This window comes from Polypterus senegalus, chromosome 12 (assembly GCF_016835505.1).
Source record: "Polypterus senegalus isolate Bchr_013 chromosome 12, ASM1683550v1, whole genome shotgun sequence".
NCBI classification, from domain to species: domain Eukaryota; kingdom Metazoa; phylum Chordata; class Cladistia; order Polypteriformes; family Polypteridae; genus Polypterus; species Polypterus senegalus.
In genome coordinates, this window is record NC_053165.1 from 150,058,607 (window position 1) to 150,079,907 (window position 21,301).

A 21,301-nucleotide genomic window follows, 5' to 3' on the forward strand; every position below is an offset into this window, starting at 1 on the left:
TTTGTATTATCTCTGTTTCAATGTGCAAGACTTTTTGAGAAAACACTTCCTAGTGCAGGAACTTATTCTTGCAAAGACTCACTCAGTGTATTGGCCACGCTGTAATGCTTCAAAAGAACAAAATGATATTTTGGTCAAGAAATGATTTTTTTTTTTTTTTTTGTTTATGTTTCCACTTCATATTTAATTACAGTTTAGTTCAACACCACCACCTAGTGGTGGGAGGTAGGTCAAACAAACTTGCAGGACCATTTTCCTTTTTAGGTGGATGGAAAATGTTTTTTTAATGCGAAAAATCAATATGAAATCACCTGAAGTCTGGCCATGATGTTAAACTTTAGCCCTGGTTAAAAAGATCAGACCGGCAGGTTACTGTACTTGGCCATTCCAAACTGATGCAGTGGGAGCAATGTGTGCATCAGTGGGTACTGTGGTAGGCTGGCAGCCCACCCAAGGCTAGATCCTTTCTCGAAGCTGATGATGCGGGATAGGCCCTGGAGAGGACCCTTCAGAATGTTTTATGTTGTACATAAGTCAGACTTCGTTAGATTATTAGGACGTTTGTCCTCTGCCATATAATGTGCAGCCCTGTCTCACATTATGTGTGTCCAGGTCGACCATCACAAATCCGGCCACTGGTAATTTGGTTCCACTGCTAATTTGGAATAATAGATCACCTCAGCGGACTGCTTAGCAAAACTATAGGCATGAAATATCTATCTATAGATAGATATTTTATTATGTGAATTTCCCCTTGGGATTAATAAAGTGTCTATCTGTCTATCTATTTATCTGTCTATCTAGCTAGCGGCATAGTTAATAACTACTACTCCTGTGCTATTAAACGATTCTGGGAATTTTTCAGTCCATACTCCTGTTTGTATCTAACCACCAGTGATCCGGCAGACTCACTAATCTGGCACCCCATAAGGTGCCAGTGATGCTGGATTAGTGATGGTGGACCTGCATTTATAGATACTACATTAATTTGTTTCTTTGAACAGACTCTTTTGTAATTTGTTGTTTTTCTCTTATTTTTACTCATTTAAAAGCAGTTCTCTTAGCGTTGTGATAAATGACGTATACCTTATCTTGCATTTACTTACAGAATATGTTGTTAAAAAAATGACCAGTTTTCTTACTTTAAATATGTTTGACCTTTGCATATTCCCTGTTGATTCAGCACACCTGATAAAAGTAGCTGCATTTGAAAAAAGAGCATCTAGAAATTCTTTGTGGTCATTAGCTTCAATATAATAAAACACTATATGGTGTGTGTGTGTGTGTGTGTGTGTGTGTGTGTCCAGTCCCTCAGAGCAATCTGATTGGTTGGTTTGTCTTTGGTCGGTTTGTCTGATGAGTCAGTTCAGCTTTGGTGACGCCATTAAAAGAGAAAGTGCAAGTGTGAAACAAATGAGGAGGAGAAACCGCATAGGAGGCATACTGAGAGTCGGCTTCAAAGTCTGAGTATGAGAGGCAGGCTTTGTGGGAGTGCACTCAAGAGACTATTCATATGTCATGACATGCATGGATACAGTGGAAAGGCACTGAATGTGCACGTAGGGCAAGGGAGAGCAAATCTTTTTTAAATTATTCTTCAGCAGGTAGCATGGATAAAATTAATTGATTTAAAAAAAGAAGTAGTAGTGACTTTCTGTTTTTTGAACTGCCCCATTTAACAGTGATAAATTGAACAAATTGTTAACCACTGTTATCTAGTTGTTTATAATGCATCAGAGAATTTCTGACCCACTCCTCCAAGTGGAACACGTTGAAAATGTCTTGATGCTGACATGGCCAGTAAATTCTTCATCCTTCACAATTATGCTTTGTATGTGTTGAAGTGGAGCCACCTCTTGGTCAGTCCTAAGAAGTGCAGGGGCAGGCTGCCTAATTCCAAACTCTTAAGATTGGAGTCAAGTCAATTTTATTTATACAGCATATTTTAAACAGCAGTTGACCAAAGTGCTGTACAGTTTCCATAAATACATCAATAAATATGTAAATAAATAAACACACCACAATGTAGATGATTCCTTTCGTAGATGCCTGACCCTAATAACCATTGGACCACATGGGGCGGTCTAGTTGTCTTCACTAAACGTGGTGGAAGGGTAGGGAAGATGACACAGTCGGCGACTGCGCCCCCTGTCACCCTGGGGTGGTGGTATATACCCAAGATGAGACCTGAAGGTGATCCTCTCATAGGCATCTGTGACAGCATATGATATACAGTAAGGTGTAAAAAGTATCAAAATCTATATTGTGGAGGACAGAGGCAGTAAGTAAGGAAAATGAGAAGCAAAGAAAATTTAGGGTGCCAACTGGGTCACCCCATTTATTTCTTTGGATGATTGTACTAAAACAAAAATGAACACGCGGTCCACAATTGAAAAGGGGTCTGCGTTTTTAACCTCAGTAGCTTCACTAAAGAATCGGTATGGTAAGCTTAGGTGCTCCCTCTTTTCCTGGTGGGTTATTGCATATTTTGTCTGATTAATATTTTGTATGTATATGTCTGTTTTTATATATATATATATATATATATATATATATATATATATATATATATATATATATATATATCTCATTTCAGAACAGCTTGGCTCTTACATGGTGCACGTTTTCATTGTTTTGTCACATTAAATCTGATGTATCTAAAGCATGTGTGGTGATATTAATGGCACTTTTAAAGTCCTATCAACAGAGGGATGCTTTGAAGGTCATGAGCTTTACTGTGGAATTATGAAAGCTTAAGAAGGCTCTGCTTACAATACATGGAGATGCCAGACGCAATTTAGAGATTAAAGCTAGTTGTTTGTATTTTTAAGTAAAGACATCTATTAAATGATTATTTCTTGCTTTTCTATTTAAATATCGATATCAGGTTGGCTTTGCCTCCCATTCTTAATTGTGGACTTGCTATTAATATGGAAATAATGTACAGTGCTGTGAAAAAGAAAATTCACATGAACAAGTGTGCTATCCTGTGTATTCTGCAAATGTAAAGCTATGGAAATGTGATCCTTATTTCAGTGCCATTAACAAATACCAGTATATGATCAAACATGGTTATTATGTATTGATCCAAAATCAACAGAACTACAATATCTTGGGGCGTAAAAGGTAAGTAGGTCAAGCCTTCAGTATTTGGTGTTGCCCACTTTTACAAGCATGGCTTCAAGTACTGTAGGTTTTGCCTCAATTCATTGACTCCATTTGATTGTTCTCCGTTCTCCTACCCAGAATGGCTTCAGCAGGTGATACCTTAGGGATTTCTAGCCTGTACAGTAATGTCTGCTCCAAGTGTCCAAATACTTTATTTCAGGGTTTTAAATAGCCATCCATATCTTTACATTTGATCATTTTGAGCCATTCTGTTTTAGATCACTGCACTGCTACACAATCTCTTTGGTTTATCTTGGGCTTTTTTGATGGGTGGCTTCACATCCTGTTCCAGTCGTTTGTAGTCCATTGAGGAATTCATTGCTGACTCGATGATGGTACACTCTGCAGGTCCAGAAATGGCACAGAATCACCAAACCCTAATGCTTTCTTTCATCGCCATGCCTTAAAGTTGTATCTAAGGTTCTTCTATTCAAATGCTTCGACTCAAATGATTTGCTTGTAACATGACTGGTGACATTATGGCAGAATGATTACTAGCGAACTCCATCTGGTATTCCAAAGAGCGGGTATATTTCACTCCCTGGCCTGAAATTGCACAGAGTTTTCCTGAGATTTCTCTTGTGCATCTTCTTAGGGAACCTTTCAGATCAGTCTAATCGCAAATTAATGGGATGAAAACCCACTCTTAGCAGGTTAGCAGTGAAATATTTTTTTCCCCTTTTAGATAATCCATGACATGATGCAACCATTAACTGAAATGCTGTTTAATTTTCTTTGTAACCTCTCCCAAACTTGTGGCAGTTATGTGCCTTCCTCCTGTTAGATATTACATGTCGGGTAAAACCAAAGATGATCACGAGTTACTGCACTGTATCAATGAGGCCCTTCAAGCGTATCCTTTATGATTTGTACCTGCTTCAGTTCAACGCTACAATTCTTAATTCCCTTAGAGCAGGGGTGTTGAACTCCAGTCCTGGAGGGACGCAGTGGCCGCAGGTTTTCATTCTAACCATGTTCTTAATTAGTGACCAGTTTTTGATGCTAATTCACTTTTTTAGCCTTAGCTTTAATTAGCTTTTCCTTAATTTTGTTTTTTCCTTAATTAGCAGCCAAACAACAATGAGACATAAAACAAGCAGGACATGACCAGCTCACCTGTACCCATCAAACAAAATCTGAAAATTAAAGATGAAGGTCTCAGTAAGGTTGATCCCTCAGGTTACCAAACCATTTTAGGAGTTCTTAGAAAAAAACAGAATATCAACAGTTTTTGAAATGTCTGCTGTGGCAAAAAGAGAGCAGCAACAAGCCATGGAATTGAATAAGGGGTTTGATTAACATCAAGAATCAGCTTCTCATTAAGGAACTGGTTGGAGTTTGAAGCCCCAATCTAGCTGCTCATCTGTTGGCTCGTTTCATGCCTCATTTCTGTTTGGCTGTTATTTTATGAAGAAAAGAATCGACTCGGAAGACTTAATCCTTAAAAACATGCCTATTAAAATAGAGGGAAAAGAAGTTAATGAGCAGTGAAAACTGGACACTGATTAGGAAAAGGATTAGAAAGAAAACTTGCACCCACTGCGGCCCTCCAGGCCTGGAGTTTGACACCTGTGCCTTAGAGGATGTTTAAAGCTAACTGTTCATTTACTGTTCCCTTACCTGAAAGTGGATTTTGCTGATTAACTGCAAAATGAAGCATTTTTTCTGCTGTAATCTTGTATTGCTATTTGTATGAATTGCACTGAACTGAGGATCAGAGTTTCAACGGCTTTTCAGAGTTTTCAGCGGGTGCACTAACTTTCTCACAGCATTGTATGGGCAGTTTCTTCTTGCTTACTGTTGGTGAGTTCAAATGGTTTATAGGGTTGGTTTTTAGACATTTCTGTCCTAACCTTTTTTTCCTCTAAGCTGCTTCTTACATGTGGGGAATGTTGAATTATTTTTGACGTCTCTTGTGGTGTTGTGTTTTAATGAAACTTTTTCTTCCTTTTGCTGGGTTCATCTGTCTCTGTCGCACCTTGAACTCTTTGTTCTGCAGAAGGTAAATCTCAGTGTTCACCTATGTTGCTCTTTAACCTACTTACACAAATGCTGCTAATCTCTCGGCCATGCAGACGATGAAGTGCCATAGATGAGGGCACACAAGACGCATGCCTTAAAACTTATTGAAGACGGGGCCTCGGGAAAATGGCAATCGTATTTTTAATGGCTCTCTGTATTGCATGCCCTGGAGGCTCTTTGCTGTGTGCATGTAGCAGAGTTTCTAATATTTTCAAATCGGAATAATTTAAAGGCAATCTTCTGACCTTTTCACTTCACAGGGAATAGTCTGCCTTAACTGTCAAAGTTGAAAAACAAAATCAGAAACATCTTGAAGGTATCACTTCGGCATTTCCCAGTACCAGTTTAGACAATTATTCCATTCCAATCATTAAATTGTAAACCTGTTTAGTTCAATATTGGCACATGTGTGGTTCATTGCATGGTAGGGTGGCACCTGATTCTTGCTGCCACACATACACACACATCTAACTGTCTCTCCTATTTTGTATTTATTGATTGCAAAATGACATAAGTCATTTCATTTTAATCATTTTGATAAACACGTATTTGCCCTTTTTCGGAATTTCCCAGTTCTGAAGTTGACACTTTTATTTGAAGTAGATGGCAAGTCAATAAAACGATCGAGGCGGACATGTCTTGCTCCGGCCTTAATGGTTATGAGCCCCGATTTCCTAACTAACTTTTTTCACTTTCTGGACCACATGCAAAGTTACTGACTTTATTATAGATGTCACCTGACTGGGCTCGGAGGTCTCCGGGACAGATTCCTTATGCATCCCACAGGTCACAGTGCCACCCCCGTACCAAGAAATGCCCGGGGCCTCAATGCACCCTACTACCTGGCCTCTAAATATTTATAAGCAGAGTGTCACCCACAGTTATCACTCATATGTCATTACTTCACACACACACACACACACACACACACACACACACAATGAATATTTAGGAGAGTCCTCCATAGCGCTTGAGGTGTAACCTAATGGCTAAAACCAAGTCATATGTGTTGGGTAGCCTGTCGGCTTCTTTAAGTCCATTGGAGACCCCTGTGCATTGGCAATCCTCACAGAGGGGCTGTAAAGTCCCCCCGACATTTAGTTACATACGCTTGGGCATTTTTGGAGTTAACCTTATATTTTCACCACTTGGTGCTGCCGTAACCACAGAAATATTCCAAATAATAAACACTTTTATTTACTGAAAACAAAGGGGAGTTGAGAAACAAAGCAGAAATCTAAATAGACAAAACAAAGACCTGCTAGCTCGCTCCGGTGGTCCTCTTGACTTGCCAAGTACCTGAAGGAGCCTGTGGGCTTTCCCCACTAAAGCAATTTCCCCCTTTCGCCCTCCTCATTCCAGTTTTCCCACCCACTATGAGTCATTTTCCTGTCCTTTCACCTCAGTCGAATGCATTGTTGCTTGGAGTGTCCACTAATCCCTCCTGTTTTTATCGTGTTATCAGATCATCTGTAACCAGTAATATAACCTCTTGGGTTCTTTTTTTGAATTGAGGATAGGAAGAAATATCAAAATTTGTTATGTCACTGTTACCTGTCCTTATTGTGCCCCACGTATTCAGCTCTGGGGGTCTCTAATGGCAGGCTGCTCGCTGACTGGGACTTTCTTTTATTTTCATCCCCTCACTTCAGTAACACCAATAGAGGACGTCACAAAGTGTCCTTCGCAGCCAGAGAAGGAATAATCAATCAGCAAGACCTCCGCAAGTGCCGTTGTCCAGAGCTCTGCTTTCCAGTTAAAGGTCCAACACCCATAATTGTCTCTATTCCCTGGATTTCTGCACTTCCCTCTAAAGGCCTGAGTGAAAGAGCCTGGCCTTCTGTGTAAGGACCCCAATGCTGTCATTCCCGAGATTACAACAGGGGATTGCCACCCTTCGGCAGAGGCACTCGTAGCTGCCTTTGCCTTGCCCGGCACATTCTCCTGTTTGGACAATTCTTAGGGGATTTCTCCTTTTTGTGACATTTATAGTGCGTGTCAGCAAGCCCACCATTTTGGGTTCGTAGTTTTGCGGTCTGGGAACTCAAAGTGCTTCTTAATTTTAGGCTTAGAATGGCTAGGCAGCCTACCTTCAAGATGTTTTTATCTGGAATTTTAACGGATTGTATAGCAAATCCCATACTTGGCAAATTATTCCCTGTTTTCTATTAACTTTCTAATCTATTAACTGTGATTAATGCATTTAAAGCTACAGAAGCCCTCAAATTGCTGTCAGAGTTGATCTGTGGTCTTCATAAACCTAATGGTTAAATACATTATTCTGCCAGTTTATTAAATGGGATTCTGTTGTTTTTAAGTGAATGAATCTTCTAAACCTTTGCTAATCCTACACTTTAAACCCATATCTTATACCAACTATGATATTAAATGGAATAAAATAGCCTTGCAGACTGTCCTTGAGCCAAATTAGCTTCCACCAAAAATCCCTCCAACCCCACCCGCTGAGCCCCTTCCTCCCCGCATTTGCTTAACCCCTAACCTTAAGTAAGCTTTGTGCACAATGGGATCTGTTTGTTGCATTGACATTTATGTACCAAGTACCTGTATCATATTTTATATTAATACCAAAAACAACAAGCTGTTCACGTCGCTGGCCTACAGACAGTGTGGCCCCAACGAGATCAACACTTTCAGGAGCCAAGAATTTGGTGACGCCAGTAAGGAAGCCTGATGTGTCGCCTTGAGTTATTGTAGTTATAAGGAAAATGATGGTGCAGAGTGGCTCTGGTTCTTAAAAACTTGACTTTCAATATCTGTTTTATTTTATACAATGTTTCCTTTAATTTTTTTATATAGCTCTCTTCTCACTCCTCAAAGCGCTTTAGTGAGTTGGCAGCCACTTCAACCGCCACCAATGTGCAGCATCCACCCGCATAATGTGACGGCAACCATTTATGCCAGTACACTCATCACACGCTAGCTGTTAGGTGGTGAACTGGTGAGATAGTCAGCCAATTAGACCCAGGGAATTATTAGGGGGTCAGAATGACCAGGCTGTGGTGGGCAATTTAGCCAGGACATCAGGATACACCCTGCTCTTGATGAAGGATGCCCACAGATCTTTTATGACCACAGAGAGTCAGGGCGTCGGTGTTACGTCTCATCCGAAGGACGGCGCCCTTTTTACAACACATTGTTCCTATCACTTCACTGGGGCATTGGGATCCAGGACGCCCTGATGCCCTCTTCACCACCTCTTCCAGCAGCAACCCAAGCTTTTCCTGGCTGGTATCCCATCCAAATAGTGGCTGGGCCTTAATGTGCTTAGCTTCAGGTGGATGACCTCTTCCGAAGTTCATGTGGTGTGTTGCTGGCTTTGAGAAGCTTCCCTCCCGAACGGCCTTCATTTCTCAGGACGCAGACTAAACCAGCTGCCTAAAGTTCTTCTTCATCTTGACTCCTATAGTTGTTGGTAGATCTCCGTTGCAGATACCTAGAACATTCCCATTCCACAAATGCTTATATACTGTAGATCTAGTGATGAGGAGGTGACATCATTAAGATTAATTCATTGTCATCTTCAGGGATCTTTTCCAAACATTTATGGCACGGAGCATTATCCTGGTGAAAAATGGCCATTCACACATGCTGTCTTGAAGGGATGCCCCAAGTAAGCACTGATGTTCAGGTATCCTGAGATTTTCAATCATTGCTGTAGTCCATGAAAACACACCCCATGCCACTACACCACCACCACTAGAATGAATCCATGGAGTCTGTTCCAAGTCCTGGTCTCTTATCAGTGTGACTCAACAGGAGTAGATGTTTATCACACAAGATGACGTTTATCCAATCCTTAGAGCCCAGAATTTCTGTTCCGACTGAAACATCAGCTGCTTGTTTCTGATGACAGGAGTTGAACCAGGTGGGGCTTTTGCTGCCATACCCCATCTATACGGCTCCCATCTGCCTCTGATGCCAGCACAGTTGTATATTGCTTTTAGATGTCTGGCTCAGTCAAAACCCTTCACCGATGGCCTGTTTTGTCTTTCCAGTAAATGAAAATACACTAGTGGCTTTCATAATGAGTTGGTGAATAAACAGTAAATACTCCAGTAACACAGTCATATTGGTTATTGAACCACTGAAGCTTTACAATATGGTGTCTTTTTTTTGTTTTTTCGTAATTGTAAAATTACCCAGCTTAGCAGCTTTTTCTTTTCACTCAGCAGTAAAAAAAATTTGTGTTTCGTTTAGATTGATCAGCCATTCAACAGTGACTGACCTATCACTACACACAAAAAGCTGTCCAAAAAGTCTCATAAATGAGCAGAGAGGGGAAGGTGTGACATCACAAGTGGTAACTCTGAACATCCCCAAAGCCCGTGAAGCTAGTGTAGTAATGTAGCTTGCTGCCCCCCAGTGGTTAGCCAGGGTAATGCAGAGCAGGATCGGTATAACAATTAAACATGATGCCCGAACAGCAACCCGTGCTGAATGAAAAACATTTAACGGGTAAGTCTTTAAAGTATTTTTGGGTTAAGTTATTCAATTTTATCAAACTGAAGTGTTTTATAGTTCACTAGTGTTAATGTGTAGTAATTAATGAATAATGAGACAGATGGTATGAACACATAAGTGGATATGTAACAGCAGTATTTCTGGTTTTGTCCCGTTGTGTGCACCACACCTTTGTCTAGTTGCTGACGTTTCAGTTTTAATGGGATATCGGCATATCGGATTTTTGATTGTGGGTGTAATCTCTCTTTTTTTTATCTTTTTTTTTTCCCCTCAATTAAAACCATCAATACAGTTTGAACTTCTAGTTGAATTATTCCAAGATGAGGAGCAATCGGTTAGCCCCACAGAGGCTCAGACAGGGGCCCGAACTCGACTCAGTGTTAAACCACTCAAAGCACGAGCCACTCAGAGCAGCCGGGAGCATAAGAAAACGGTGGGCCACCAGGTGAGAGACAATGTTCAAGATATACAAATACTGTACCATTGTTTCTTTTTTTCTCCTCTTAACTCTTTGAGGGCTGAATATTTTTTCCAAAAAAAACCATAGTTTCTGAAAAGCAGTGGTTTCACACAGAAATCAACATAAAAATGTCTATTGCTGCATGCTGTGGCTGCCAGTTTCCCAAGAATGTGCGGCAGTCTTGCTGCCAGGCTGTCATTGCATGGCTGGGACACAGTCACAGTGCATTGCAATCTGGTTTCTACCTCCTATCATTAGGTGGCAGTCCTCCCTGGCGAACATTGTCAGTACAATGATTAGCTGGGGACCAATCGGCTAAAGCTGGAACCTCACATTCGTTTTCAATCACATGTATCAAAATCTGAGTCCGACAAGTTATAGTCCAGTTCAGAGATAATAGGCAAAACGTAGTCCACAGAGTATTTTGCTTAATGCATTCGCTTTATTCTTTCGCCAGATGTCGGTGCCATTTTTGCTGCTGTTTGTGCCTTGCTACTCACGTGAGTGCAGGAAATCTCGGTCAAAACCAATGAATCTAACTTTCCTTCTAGCAACGAGAGTCCAACTAAAACATAACGGTTGGTTTTGTCACAGTTTACAGTCGATAACCATCGTCAACTCCTCCTTTTGACAAAAGTCAACATCAGCCCTGAATGAGTTAAGCAGTATCGAATATCTTCATAAAATGCATGTTTTGAATGGAGATCCTTTTCCTTCTTCCTAAGTAAGATTCTTAGATGAAATGCTAAAAAAAAAAAAAAGTACACATTTGCCCGGGAGTGCGAATGACGACTCGGAATGCAGCAAGGAAATATTTGGGGCACCAACCAGGTAGCCCCTTTTATTGTCCGGAGACAGCAAAATTAAACAAAAATCAAACAAAATGACGCTTATTGGTGTGCGTCCCTTGAATGGGGGATATCAAAGTAAAAAAAAGGTGTAGCCGCTCTAGCAGTGCTCTGTTTGGTGGGTTGCTCTGGCCAGTAACGAAACTTCCTTCAGGGATGCCTGAGGTTTTTATGGCCTTTGGACCGGAAGGGTTGGGGTTAAGTGCCTTCACCGGACACCTTCTTGGCACTGTGGGTAAAGGAGATGACGGCAATACTGGCAATGCCCCCTCTTGTCTCAGCAGGTTATTACATTCTGCACCTGCATGTGTGACGACATACACTTCTGTACCTTTTGACTGTATTGTAGCTCTTGTGAAAGGCGCTATTTATGCGCCCGACCCGACAGACTGACAACGGAGGCACGTTAAAATCAACAAAAACTTTTATTTTTTTTTTTTCACTTGAGGTCCACGTCTTCCCTGTGTCCCTCAGCCCTAACACAGTCCCAAAGCACACCAAATAAACTAAAGTAAAGCACACACTATAACGCACTCTTCTTCACCACTCCTCCCGGCAAGCGTTGTCCTCCTCCTCCTCCCAACTCAGGCTCCCGGAGTGGTGGCTGCTGGCTCCTTTTATCAGGCACCCGGAAGTGCTCCAGGTACTTGATTGACGAGTTCCGGCTGCACTTCCGGGTGTGGCGAAAACACTGCCAGTAATGGCTCAGGAGTCCCAGCTGCAGTACCCCCTGGTGGCGCCCGCGGGACCCAACAGGGCTGCACCAAACTCCAATTCCCATGGAGCCCTACGGGAAACCGAGGCACCGCTCTAACCCTGGGGGGTTGCCATCTAGCATCCAGGGGGAGGTATTGAAAAGTCTATGATTGCTCCCCCTGAACATATACTGTACTGAAGGGGCATCCCGGCCGTCCACCACACTCTTCTAAACAAAATGCTTGCAAGCTACAAGTGCATGAGGATGGTCAGTTCAAAATGTCTACAACTGATGCTCCTGTAAACTGAATGACTCACTCGGGTCAGACGTAAACTAACCGCTTTGTGCTTTACAGTCCAGTGCCAACAGGGGCACTATAGAAAATAAGTGACATTTACTTTGTATAGCACCTCATGCACCGCACGCCAAATGCATTAAGTTCCGTTTCATTTAGTTTTTTTCATTTCTGCAGTGTGAACGTTAGGAAGTGACCTGCAGGGAGTGAACATAAAACCTTGTGTCTTATGATTTAATGCCATAACCAGAAGAGGCGCACACGGTGTCTTCTACAGCTTGATTAATCCACACGGTGACCAGAATAGGTACCTCATCTGGATTCACTTTTATATAGCACCCTATATAAGGTGGTGCTCTAACCTGTAATAGCTTTGTTTATTAATTATACCATTTATATTATACAGTTTTATACATTACACAGGCCCACACATGCTTAGCCTCATGAGGATGACCTGTTCTGGAGTATTCCAGTAACAAACTTTGGCTTGGTTACAGTTAATGTCTCGTCTGCTGGTCCCATCCATTAAGAATTCTGCCACCTTCCACCGAGGCCTAACAGTGAACACTGTAAACACAGCTGGCATCACAACCACAACTTGATCAATCTTTATTTTATAGATATATGTAGTGTCTTCCATTATGTTTGAGACATTTTTCGTTGATTTTTGTTTTCTCCCCTCTGCTCTACAATTTAAAAGTACAAATCAAAAAATTCAGAAGACTTTAAGGGTGTTTGCACACATTCTGGTCACACAATGTACAAATGACAACACTTTTTCTACACAGTTCCTCCTTTCAGGTCACCCTAATATTAGTGACACAGCAATGGCATGTCTGTTGAAGCCGTTATATTTAGGACTTTGTCACATATCCCTTGCAAGCAAGGCCAGCTTGAAGTCTGCGATTCATCAACGTCACCAGGTGCTGAGGATCTACTCTTGTGATGCTATGCCAAGACTCAAATGCGGCCATCCTCCACTCCTGCTTGTTTTGGGGGGCTTATCCCCTTAAGTTTTTTCTCTTCAACATATAGAAAGCCTGCTTGGTTGGACTTGCATCAGGAGGCTGGCTTGGCCATTCAAGAATCATTCACTTTTTAGCTTTGAAAAACCTCCAGTGTTGCCTCCAGTGCATCAGTAAAAATTAGAGCTGGTGCATCTCTGACGCTGAGAGGATCAAGTAAGCAAGTGAAAATGAGCAGTTGATGCTTTTGAGTGTATTTACGGGGGGCTCAGTTCTAAAAGGGGGATGAGGCAGAAGGACTTCTTGAGTCTCTCTTATTTTTCTGCCAAGAATGAACAGAAGAGTAGAGGAGTAGAAATCCAAAGCAGTGTACTTGTAAAGTGCCTAAGGTGGGACTTTGCTGTGGAAAGGCGCTATATAAAATATGACCTATTGCCCATGGATGGAGAATGCAGACTGCACTTTGTCATAAGCTGTGTCCCTTTAAAGTCACGTTGCGGTGATGCAGCTTAATGTGACACTGTGACCAGGGCTCTTTTTTGCGTGCGGCCATCTTATTGTGTAATGTCAATGTCAATTTATTTATATGGCACATTTAAAACAACATAGGAATACTGTGGCCAAAGTGCTTTACAATAATAGAATACCCCCTTTCTATTTTGCCCGTCTTTCCCTATGAGTTATAACAGACATATTGGCATAGGGAAAGTGTTTCTTTAAACACTTTTATATTTTTATCATTGCATTCTGTATGTATAGTTCAGTGTTGCACCTATGCAATAATTTGCACATTTTACTGTTTCACACTGTTTTCACGTTCTTTGTTTTTGTTTCCCTTTGGGAATCAATAAAATTTCATCCATCTGTTATATAGTGCCTTTCACATCTAATGGATCTGTGTCTCCTTTCTCAACTCATGCATGTTTTAGTGCAGGGGTGTCGAACTCCAGGCCTGGAGGGTCACAGTGGCTGCAGAATTTCATTCTAACCATCTTCATTAGTGACCAGTTTTTGCTGCTAATTAACTTCTTTTGCCTTTGTTTTAATTAACTTGACTCAGACACCTAAGTTCTTTCTTTTTCCTTAATGAGGAGCCAAACAATAATGAGACACAAAACAAGCTGCCACATCACCAGCTAACCACGTTATCTGAACATAAAGAAAGGTGAGAGGCTCAGTAAGGTTGATCTCTCAGGTCACCAAAACATCTTGACGGTGTTCTTAGAAAAAAAAAAAAAAAAAAGAAAGAAAATCAACAGTTTTGGAAATGTCTGCTGTGTCAGAATGAGAGCAGCAACAAGCCGTGGAATTAAGTAATTGGTTTAATTAACCGCAAGAATTGACTTCTCATTAAGGAACTGGTTGGAGTGAAATTGGCAGGAGTTTAAAGTCCCAGTTTAGCTGGTCATCTGTTGGCTCGTTTCACATCTCATTTCTGTTTGGCTGCCATTTAATGAAGAAAAGAATCAATTCAGAGCACTGAATCTTTAAAAACAGGGCTATTGAAATGAAGGGAAAAGGAGTTAATTAGCAGTGAAAACTGGTCACTGATTAGGAAAAGGGTTAGAATGAAAACCTGCAGCCACTGCGGCTCTCCAGGCCCGGAGTTTGACACCCGTGTTCTAGTGGAACAAGAAGCAGAATGCACATCACATCCCCGATAAGCTGCTTTGCCATTCTTTCCACAGACGTGTACTCTTGATACTTTGTCATTTAGAAAGGCACTATATTAACGTGCCCTGGTCCGCTCAAACACCTAATCGGGTATGCCAATTGTTAAACCAACTTCCAATTTTAAATGCGTTCAACTCATAAACATGATTTTTATCCCCCCTTAGGAATAACTGCAAAATATTACTTTGAGGAGACCTGTTGTTGTTTTTCAGTGCTTTTTGAGGCACATTTTGTGTGTGTGTGTGTGTGTGTGTGTGTGTGTGTGTGTGTGCCCGGCTGTAGGCCTTTAGACCTGGAGACACACTTTTAGATCAAATTACACAACATGCTTGATTGAGCAGAACAGGATTTATGTCTTTTTGTTACTTTTCCAAGAAACCCAAAGCAGGTAAGCAGGTGCGTGGTGTTGATTGGTGGTCCCCCTGGCTACCACAGCTTCAACTATTTATTTATTCATTTTTTTTCTTTCCAGTTTCGTAACTCACTGCAGCTGCTAATGGAAACCCTGAATGCCACCACACCCCACTACGTCCGCTGCATCAAGCCAAATGACTACAAATACCCTTTCACGTAAGTAACATTGACTTTTTTTTAAAATTGGCTTTATGCTTACTGCAGCATTGCAATTCCTTGGCACCGGCTTGTTAAGCTGCAAGTTAAGAAAACCACTTAATGTAAAACTTTTATTTATTAGACTGTTAAGCGGCAAGTGCTTTAAGTTCAATTGACGAATAAGCGTTTAAATGAGTTAGCAGCATTTTATTGGAGATAAAACTCTCATTTTGGCTCTTTTGAGAAGATTTCTCTGTGGTCTTAAAGTATCCGCATGTATATTTATTAAATGAATTCAGTTGGAATACAGAATTGAAAGGCATGAGTGTTTTTTCCCCGCATATCCCCCCAGCATGCTTCACAGCACACTCACTTCAGGATTGCTTGAGCCTTTCAGCTTCATCAGTGCTGAAGAAGAAATTCATGTGGGAATGGATGCTGGGAAATAACAAGCACTTAAAGAATGTCACAGGATGCTGTGTGACCCTGTAATGAACTGAGGTGACAACTGCATGATGGCTGCTCCACAGTCCTGGAGTGTGAGCAGCACTGTGAGGACTTTAGCAGTTTGTTAGGCTCGAGGATTGTGTTTTAGATGCAGATGGGAGCAACACTGGGACTCCATAAGGGACTCCTTCTCTCTTCACTCCTCCGACGATAAATATAACAGCAGATCAGGTCACTTGCAGAAGTTCTCAGATGACTGCGTACTTTTAGGGTGTATTGATAAGGGGGATGAGGCAGAGGAGAGGAGTCAGGGGGAGAAGTTTGTTTCTTGGTGCAAAGAGAATTGTCATCATCTCAACTTCAGAAAAACCAAGGAACTGCATATTGAGTTTCGCCACACATAAGATCCTCCATGTCTGGTCACTATTCAAGGAGTGGATGTTGAGGAGGTCCACTCCTACTATTACTTGGGGTCCACATATTGGCAGAGTGGCTAGTCCACTTACCTCTATTTGTTTTAACTCGGAAAACATGAAATCATCCTCCTAGAGACCCTGCCTCAGATTAAATTAAGTGGAACCTCCAGCCAATAACTCTAAGATCTGTAATTATCATCATATGTGATTCTTCATCGCTAACTATTGTCCTAAGATGATGAGGATGCTAATCTGCTGCATTCACAAAGAGTGTTGTGGCAGGCAGTGTAGTGCAGTGGTTAAGGCTTTGGACTTCAAACCCTGATGTTGTGGGCTCAAATCCCGCTACTGACGCTGTGTGTCCTTCAGCAAACCACGTGACCTGCCTGTGCTCCAATCAGAAAAGCAAAAAGAAATGGAACCAATTGTATCATAAATTTTGTACTTTGCCTTGGACAAAGGTGTCAGCCAAATAACTAAATGTAATGTAAATATAAAAAATCAAATATCTGATTTGACAGTCCTCTCACAGTTCAGATTCTGAGCGTTGAGACCCACTTATTAATGCAGGTACCAAATTAAGGATTGGAACCCCCGTGTCATAATAGTTATTATACATCATTGAGAAAGAAATCTGATCACTGCTGAATATGAGATTATCTATCCATCCATCCATCCATCCAACCCGCTATATTTGAACTACAGGGTCACGGGGGGCCTGCTGGAGCCAATCCCAGCCAACACAGGGCACAAGGCAGGAAACAAGCCCTGGGCAGGGTGCCAGCCCACCGCAGGGCACACACACACACACACACACCAAGCACAATTTAGAATCACCAATGCACCTAACCTGCATGTCATTAGACTGTGGGAGGAAACGCACACAGACACGGGGAGAACATGCAAACTCCACGCAAGGAGGACCCGGGAAGCGAACTCGGTTCTCCTAACTGCGAGGCAGCAGCGCTACCCACTGCGCCACCGTGCCGCCCAATATGAGATTAAATACTGGAACATTGCCAGAAGAAACTGGTGAGAATAAACACAAGCTTCTTAAGTTCAGAAGAGGGACAGACATGTCGCAACTCCTTATTGTGTTTAGCGTGAGTGGTTTTAGTTTTAAAAGAAAAAGCCAGAGCAATTTGTGTGGCCATATATCCAGTGAAAACTGCCATGTGTGGAATATTTAATGCGGGGAAAAATGCATTTAATGGGCTCGGGCTGGTATGTTTTCAGTCTTACACCTTTAAGATGTGTGTCACATCTACTTACTCATCATTCTGCTCATTCATCACACATTCTGTTTACCCACACAATGATCTTCTTCTGAGTGTGTCTGACCTTGCATGTAAAAAGAATAAATTGCAATGAACATACAAAAGTGAACACCACAATAAAATACTCTGTTTTATTCCTTCTCTGGCAGATTTGATCCCAGGAGAGCAGTACAGCAGTTAAGAGCCTGTGGTGTTTTGGAAACCATTCGGATTTCTGCTGCTGGCTTCCCTTCCAGGTATTTCATTTATTTATTTATTTATTTATTTACTTTGTTTTTCAAACAATTTATTCAAATTGCAAAAAAAAGAAAATAAGAGCAAAGTCTAATAATAAAATTAGGTTTCAATCCAAAAGTCCTAACACTATCTTGGGTTTCTTTCCCTCCCAACTACCACACAGTTTGCATTTAGAAAGGATCACCATACTCAAATATGAGAAATTTCTACGTCGCCCTCACTTATAGGTGGGTCTTGATGATGCAGTACATCACTTAACTGGTAGAATAACTGCAACAAATTGCCAAGGTTGTCTAAAAATGGTAATGTCCATCTAAAAAAGAGAATAAGAGCAATATGACATAGATGTGCAAAAATTCTAAAAACGGCAAGAAGAGTCTTGAAAATGTAAAACCATGAAAAATAAGATGACGAGAAGGCTTGCTGCTCATGGACCATCTACCTGCCTACCATAACGGTTGAACATCTGATTAGCTGTTTTGCTAGAAGTAATTGAGCCATCCAATCCAGCCTTTGGACTTTTCACCTGAGCACAGCCAGAAGCCATCATCACCTTAGCCACACATAAACTTGCCCAAGTTCTTCTTGATCAGAGTGTCTTGTTTCATGATGTTGATGTGCTGGCTACACTGCTCTTTGTCTCTGTTCAAGGTCAGCATCAAGTTTGTTTAAAACAACGGAAAGAACACCAAAGGCCAAGTAGAAGATCAATGAATGAAAACGGAAAAGTATACATTTAGGTTGACAGTAAAGAAAAGGAGGATAAAAGCCATTCTTGCATGAAATTAATCATCCAGTTAGTGATTAAACCACACTCAATGTGACCTAAAAACAAACTTAAAGAAATTCTCCACCCAAATGTTACTGTATGTTACTTACTCCATGCGGTTAGTAGTGTGGGCCCAGGAATTTTTTTTATTGTGATGTTTCCATGGAGAATGGAGATAACAAACGTTCAGATAGAATGGACATCTATGGAGACCAACAGTGGACCACAACAATATAAAACCATCCTTGTGGGTTACTTGTGGCATATAACCCCGTGTTTGACAACCTTTTTGGTGTCATGACCCACTTTTTCCAATGTAAGTGTCTTGGGGTGAGGGGCCTCCCTGGCTGATTCCACTGCGATCATCAGAGTGGGTGGAGGGGTCACCCCTTTGTTATTTGAACATGACCGCCAGAGAGGGGGCAATTAAGGACCCGTCATGACCCACTTCTCAAATGAGCAATAGCAGCCCATGACCCACAGAGATTGAGAAAGACAGATTGACATAATCCACACGTCATGTCATCCAGTCTTATGCTCACAACACGTAAAATGCATGCATTTATTGCAGTGCAGAAGTGTTTATTTAACAATATTTTAGCAAAAAATGCACATACAAAAACTTTAAATGAGGGATGTTTTTGCTTTTATTCAGCAGCAATATTTGCCAATAGGGTAAGGAAGATATACTTGATGAGATATCTTAAAGTAAGTAAGTAAAATATCTATCCATCCATCCTCTTCCGCTTATCCGAGGTCGGGTCACGGGGGCAGCAGCCATATATATATATATATATACTGCTCAAAAGAATTAAAGGAACACTTTTTAATCCGAGTATAGCATAAAGTCAATGAAACTTATGGGATATTAATCTGGTCAGTTAAGTAGCAGAGGGGGTTGTTAGTCAGTTTCAGCTGCTGTGGTGTTAATGAAATTAACAACAGATGCACTAGAGGGGCAACAATGAGATGACCCCCAAAACAGGAATGGTTTAACAGGTGGAGGCCACTGACATTTTCCCTCCTCATCTTTTCTGACTGTTTCTTCACTAGTTTTGCATTTGGCTACAGTCAGTGTCACTACTGGTAGCATGAGGCGATACCTGGACCCTACAGAGGTTGCACAGGTAGTCCAACTTCTCCAGGATGGCACATCAATACGTGTCTTTGCCAGAAGGTTTGCTGTGTCTCCCTGCACAGTCTCAAGGGCATGGAGGAGATTCTGGGATACAAGCAGTTACTCTAGGAGAGCTGGAGAGGGCCATAGAAGGTCCATAACCCATCAGCAGGACCAGTATCTGCTCCTTTGGGCAAGGAGGAACAGGATGAGCACTGCCAGAGCCCTACAAAATGACCTCCAGCAGGCCACTGGTGTGAATGTCTCTGACCAAACAATCAGAAACAGACTTCATGAGGGTGACCCAAGGGCCCCATGTCCTCTAATGGGCCCTGAGCTCACTGCCCAGCAGCATGTAGCTCGATTGGCATTCGCCATAGAATACCAGAATTGGCAGATGCACCACTGGTGCCCTGTGCTTTTTACAGATGAGAGCAGGTTCACCCTGAGCACGTGACAGAAGTGAAAGGGTCTGGAGAAGCCATGGAGAACATTATGCTGCCTGTAACATCATTCAGAATGAGCAGTTTGGTGGTGGGTTAATGATTGTCTGGGGAGGCATATCCATGGAGGGTCACACAGACCGCTACAGGCTTGACAAAGGCACCTTGGCTGCCATTAGGTATCAGGATGAAATCAGACCCTATGCTGGTACAGTGGCTCCTGGTGCACGACAATTCCTGGCCTCATGTGGTGAGAGTATGTAGGCAGTTCCTGGAGGATGAAGGAATTGATACCATTGACTGGCCACCACACTTTCCTGACCTAAATCCAATAGAACACCTCTGGGACATTATGTTTTGGTCCATCCAATGCCACCAGGTTGCACCTCAGACTGTCCAGGAGCTCAGTGATGCCCTGGTCCAGATCTGGGAGGAGATCCCCCACAACACCATCTGTCATCTCATTAGAAGCATGCACCGATGTTGTCAGGCATGTATACAAGAACACAGGGGCCATACAAAATGCTGCGTACAATTTTGAGTTGCTGCAATTAAATTTTGGCAAAATGAACTAGCCTGCCACATAATTTTTTCACTCTGATTTTTGGGGCGTCTTTGAATTCAGGGCTCTGTAGGTTGATCATTTTCATTTCCATCAAACGATGTGGCATCCTTTCGTTCCTAACACATTACCCAGTCTATATCAGTATAGATATCCAGGAGGATTTCTTTTTCCCACTTTGTGTTTTCAAAGTGTTCCTTTAATTCTTTTGAGCAGTATATATATATAATTTATTTTTTTTGTCAGGTGGACCTATCAAGAGTTCTTCAGCCGATATCGTGTTTTAATGAAGCAGAAAGATGTGTTGAGCGATCGAAAGCTGACCTGCAGGAACGTCCTGGAAAAGCTCATCAAGGTACTGCAAGTATTTTGGCTTTCCAGTATTAATCAAGCGAACATTCATATATCTAATGAAACAACATACATTTTTTGAAATACATTATGTCACATGAGATTATAGTTGCAGTGCCAAATGTAAACTGAAGATTATTGTCGACTAGGTGCCTCTCCCCATGGCGGCCATGTACCCATTAGCAAGTAGGCCCACTCAGTATGATAATGCATTATGCCCCAGGCTAGAAAAGACCTAGAATGGTTCAAGGAGTGTTGCCAATGAATTCGGCTTAATGCAGCAATCCATCCAGTCATTAAATCTCAAATCTCAGATGAACAAGCTTGTTGCAATATTTGCAGTACCCAACTACTGGATACCGTCAACTCAATAGTGGCCACCATTTCTGTGCTGCCTGCATTACACTTTTTTGTTTCCATGACCCAGTTTCTTCTTCTCCCTCACTTGTTTGTTTTTCCCCATGTTATTCTCAGTATACTGTATTCTGTTCTTAGGATGGGAAGCTGGTCTATTCTGAT

General features: G+C 41.7%; 1 protein-coding gene across 17 annotated transcripts in view; it reads left to right on the top strand.

Annotated features, from left to right (window-relative positions):
- Positions 1 to 21,301, top strand: part of myo5aa (myosin VAa) — a 239,628-nt gene that overhangs the window by 141,231 nt on the left and 77,096 nt on the right. For 10 of the 17 annotated variants that reach the window (XM_039770291.1, XM_039770295.1, XM_039770296.1 and 7 more), the window contains exons 15-19: positions 5,168 to 5,170; positions 9,965 to 10,117; positions 15,084 to 15,181; positions 17,453 to 17,539; positions 20,678 to 20,786. In XM_039770291.1, coding sequence (XP_039626225.1) covers positions 5,168 to 5,170; positions 9,965 to 10,117; positions 15,084 to 15,181; positions 17,453 to 17,539; positions 20,678 to 20,786 — 450 coding nt within the window. The remainder of the gene's footprint in view (positions 1 to 5,167; positions 5,171 to 9,964; positions 10,118 to 15,083; positions 15,182 to 17,452; positions 17,540 to 20,677; positions 20,787 to 21,301) is intronic. The other 7 variants (XM_039770292.1, XM_039770303.1, XM_039770305.1 and 4 more) reach the window with 1 other exon arrangement.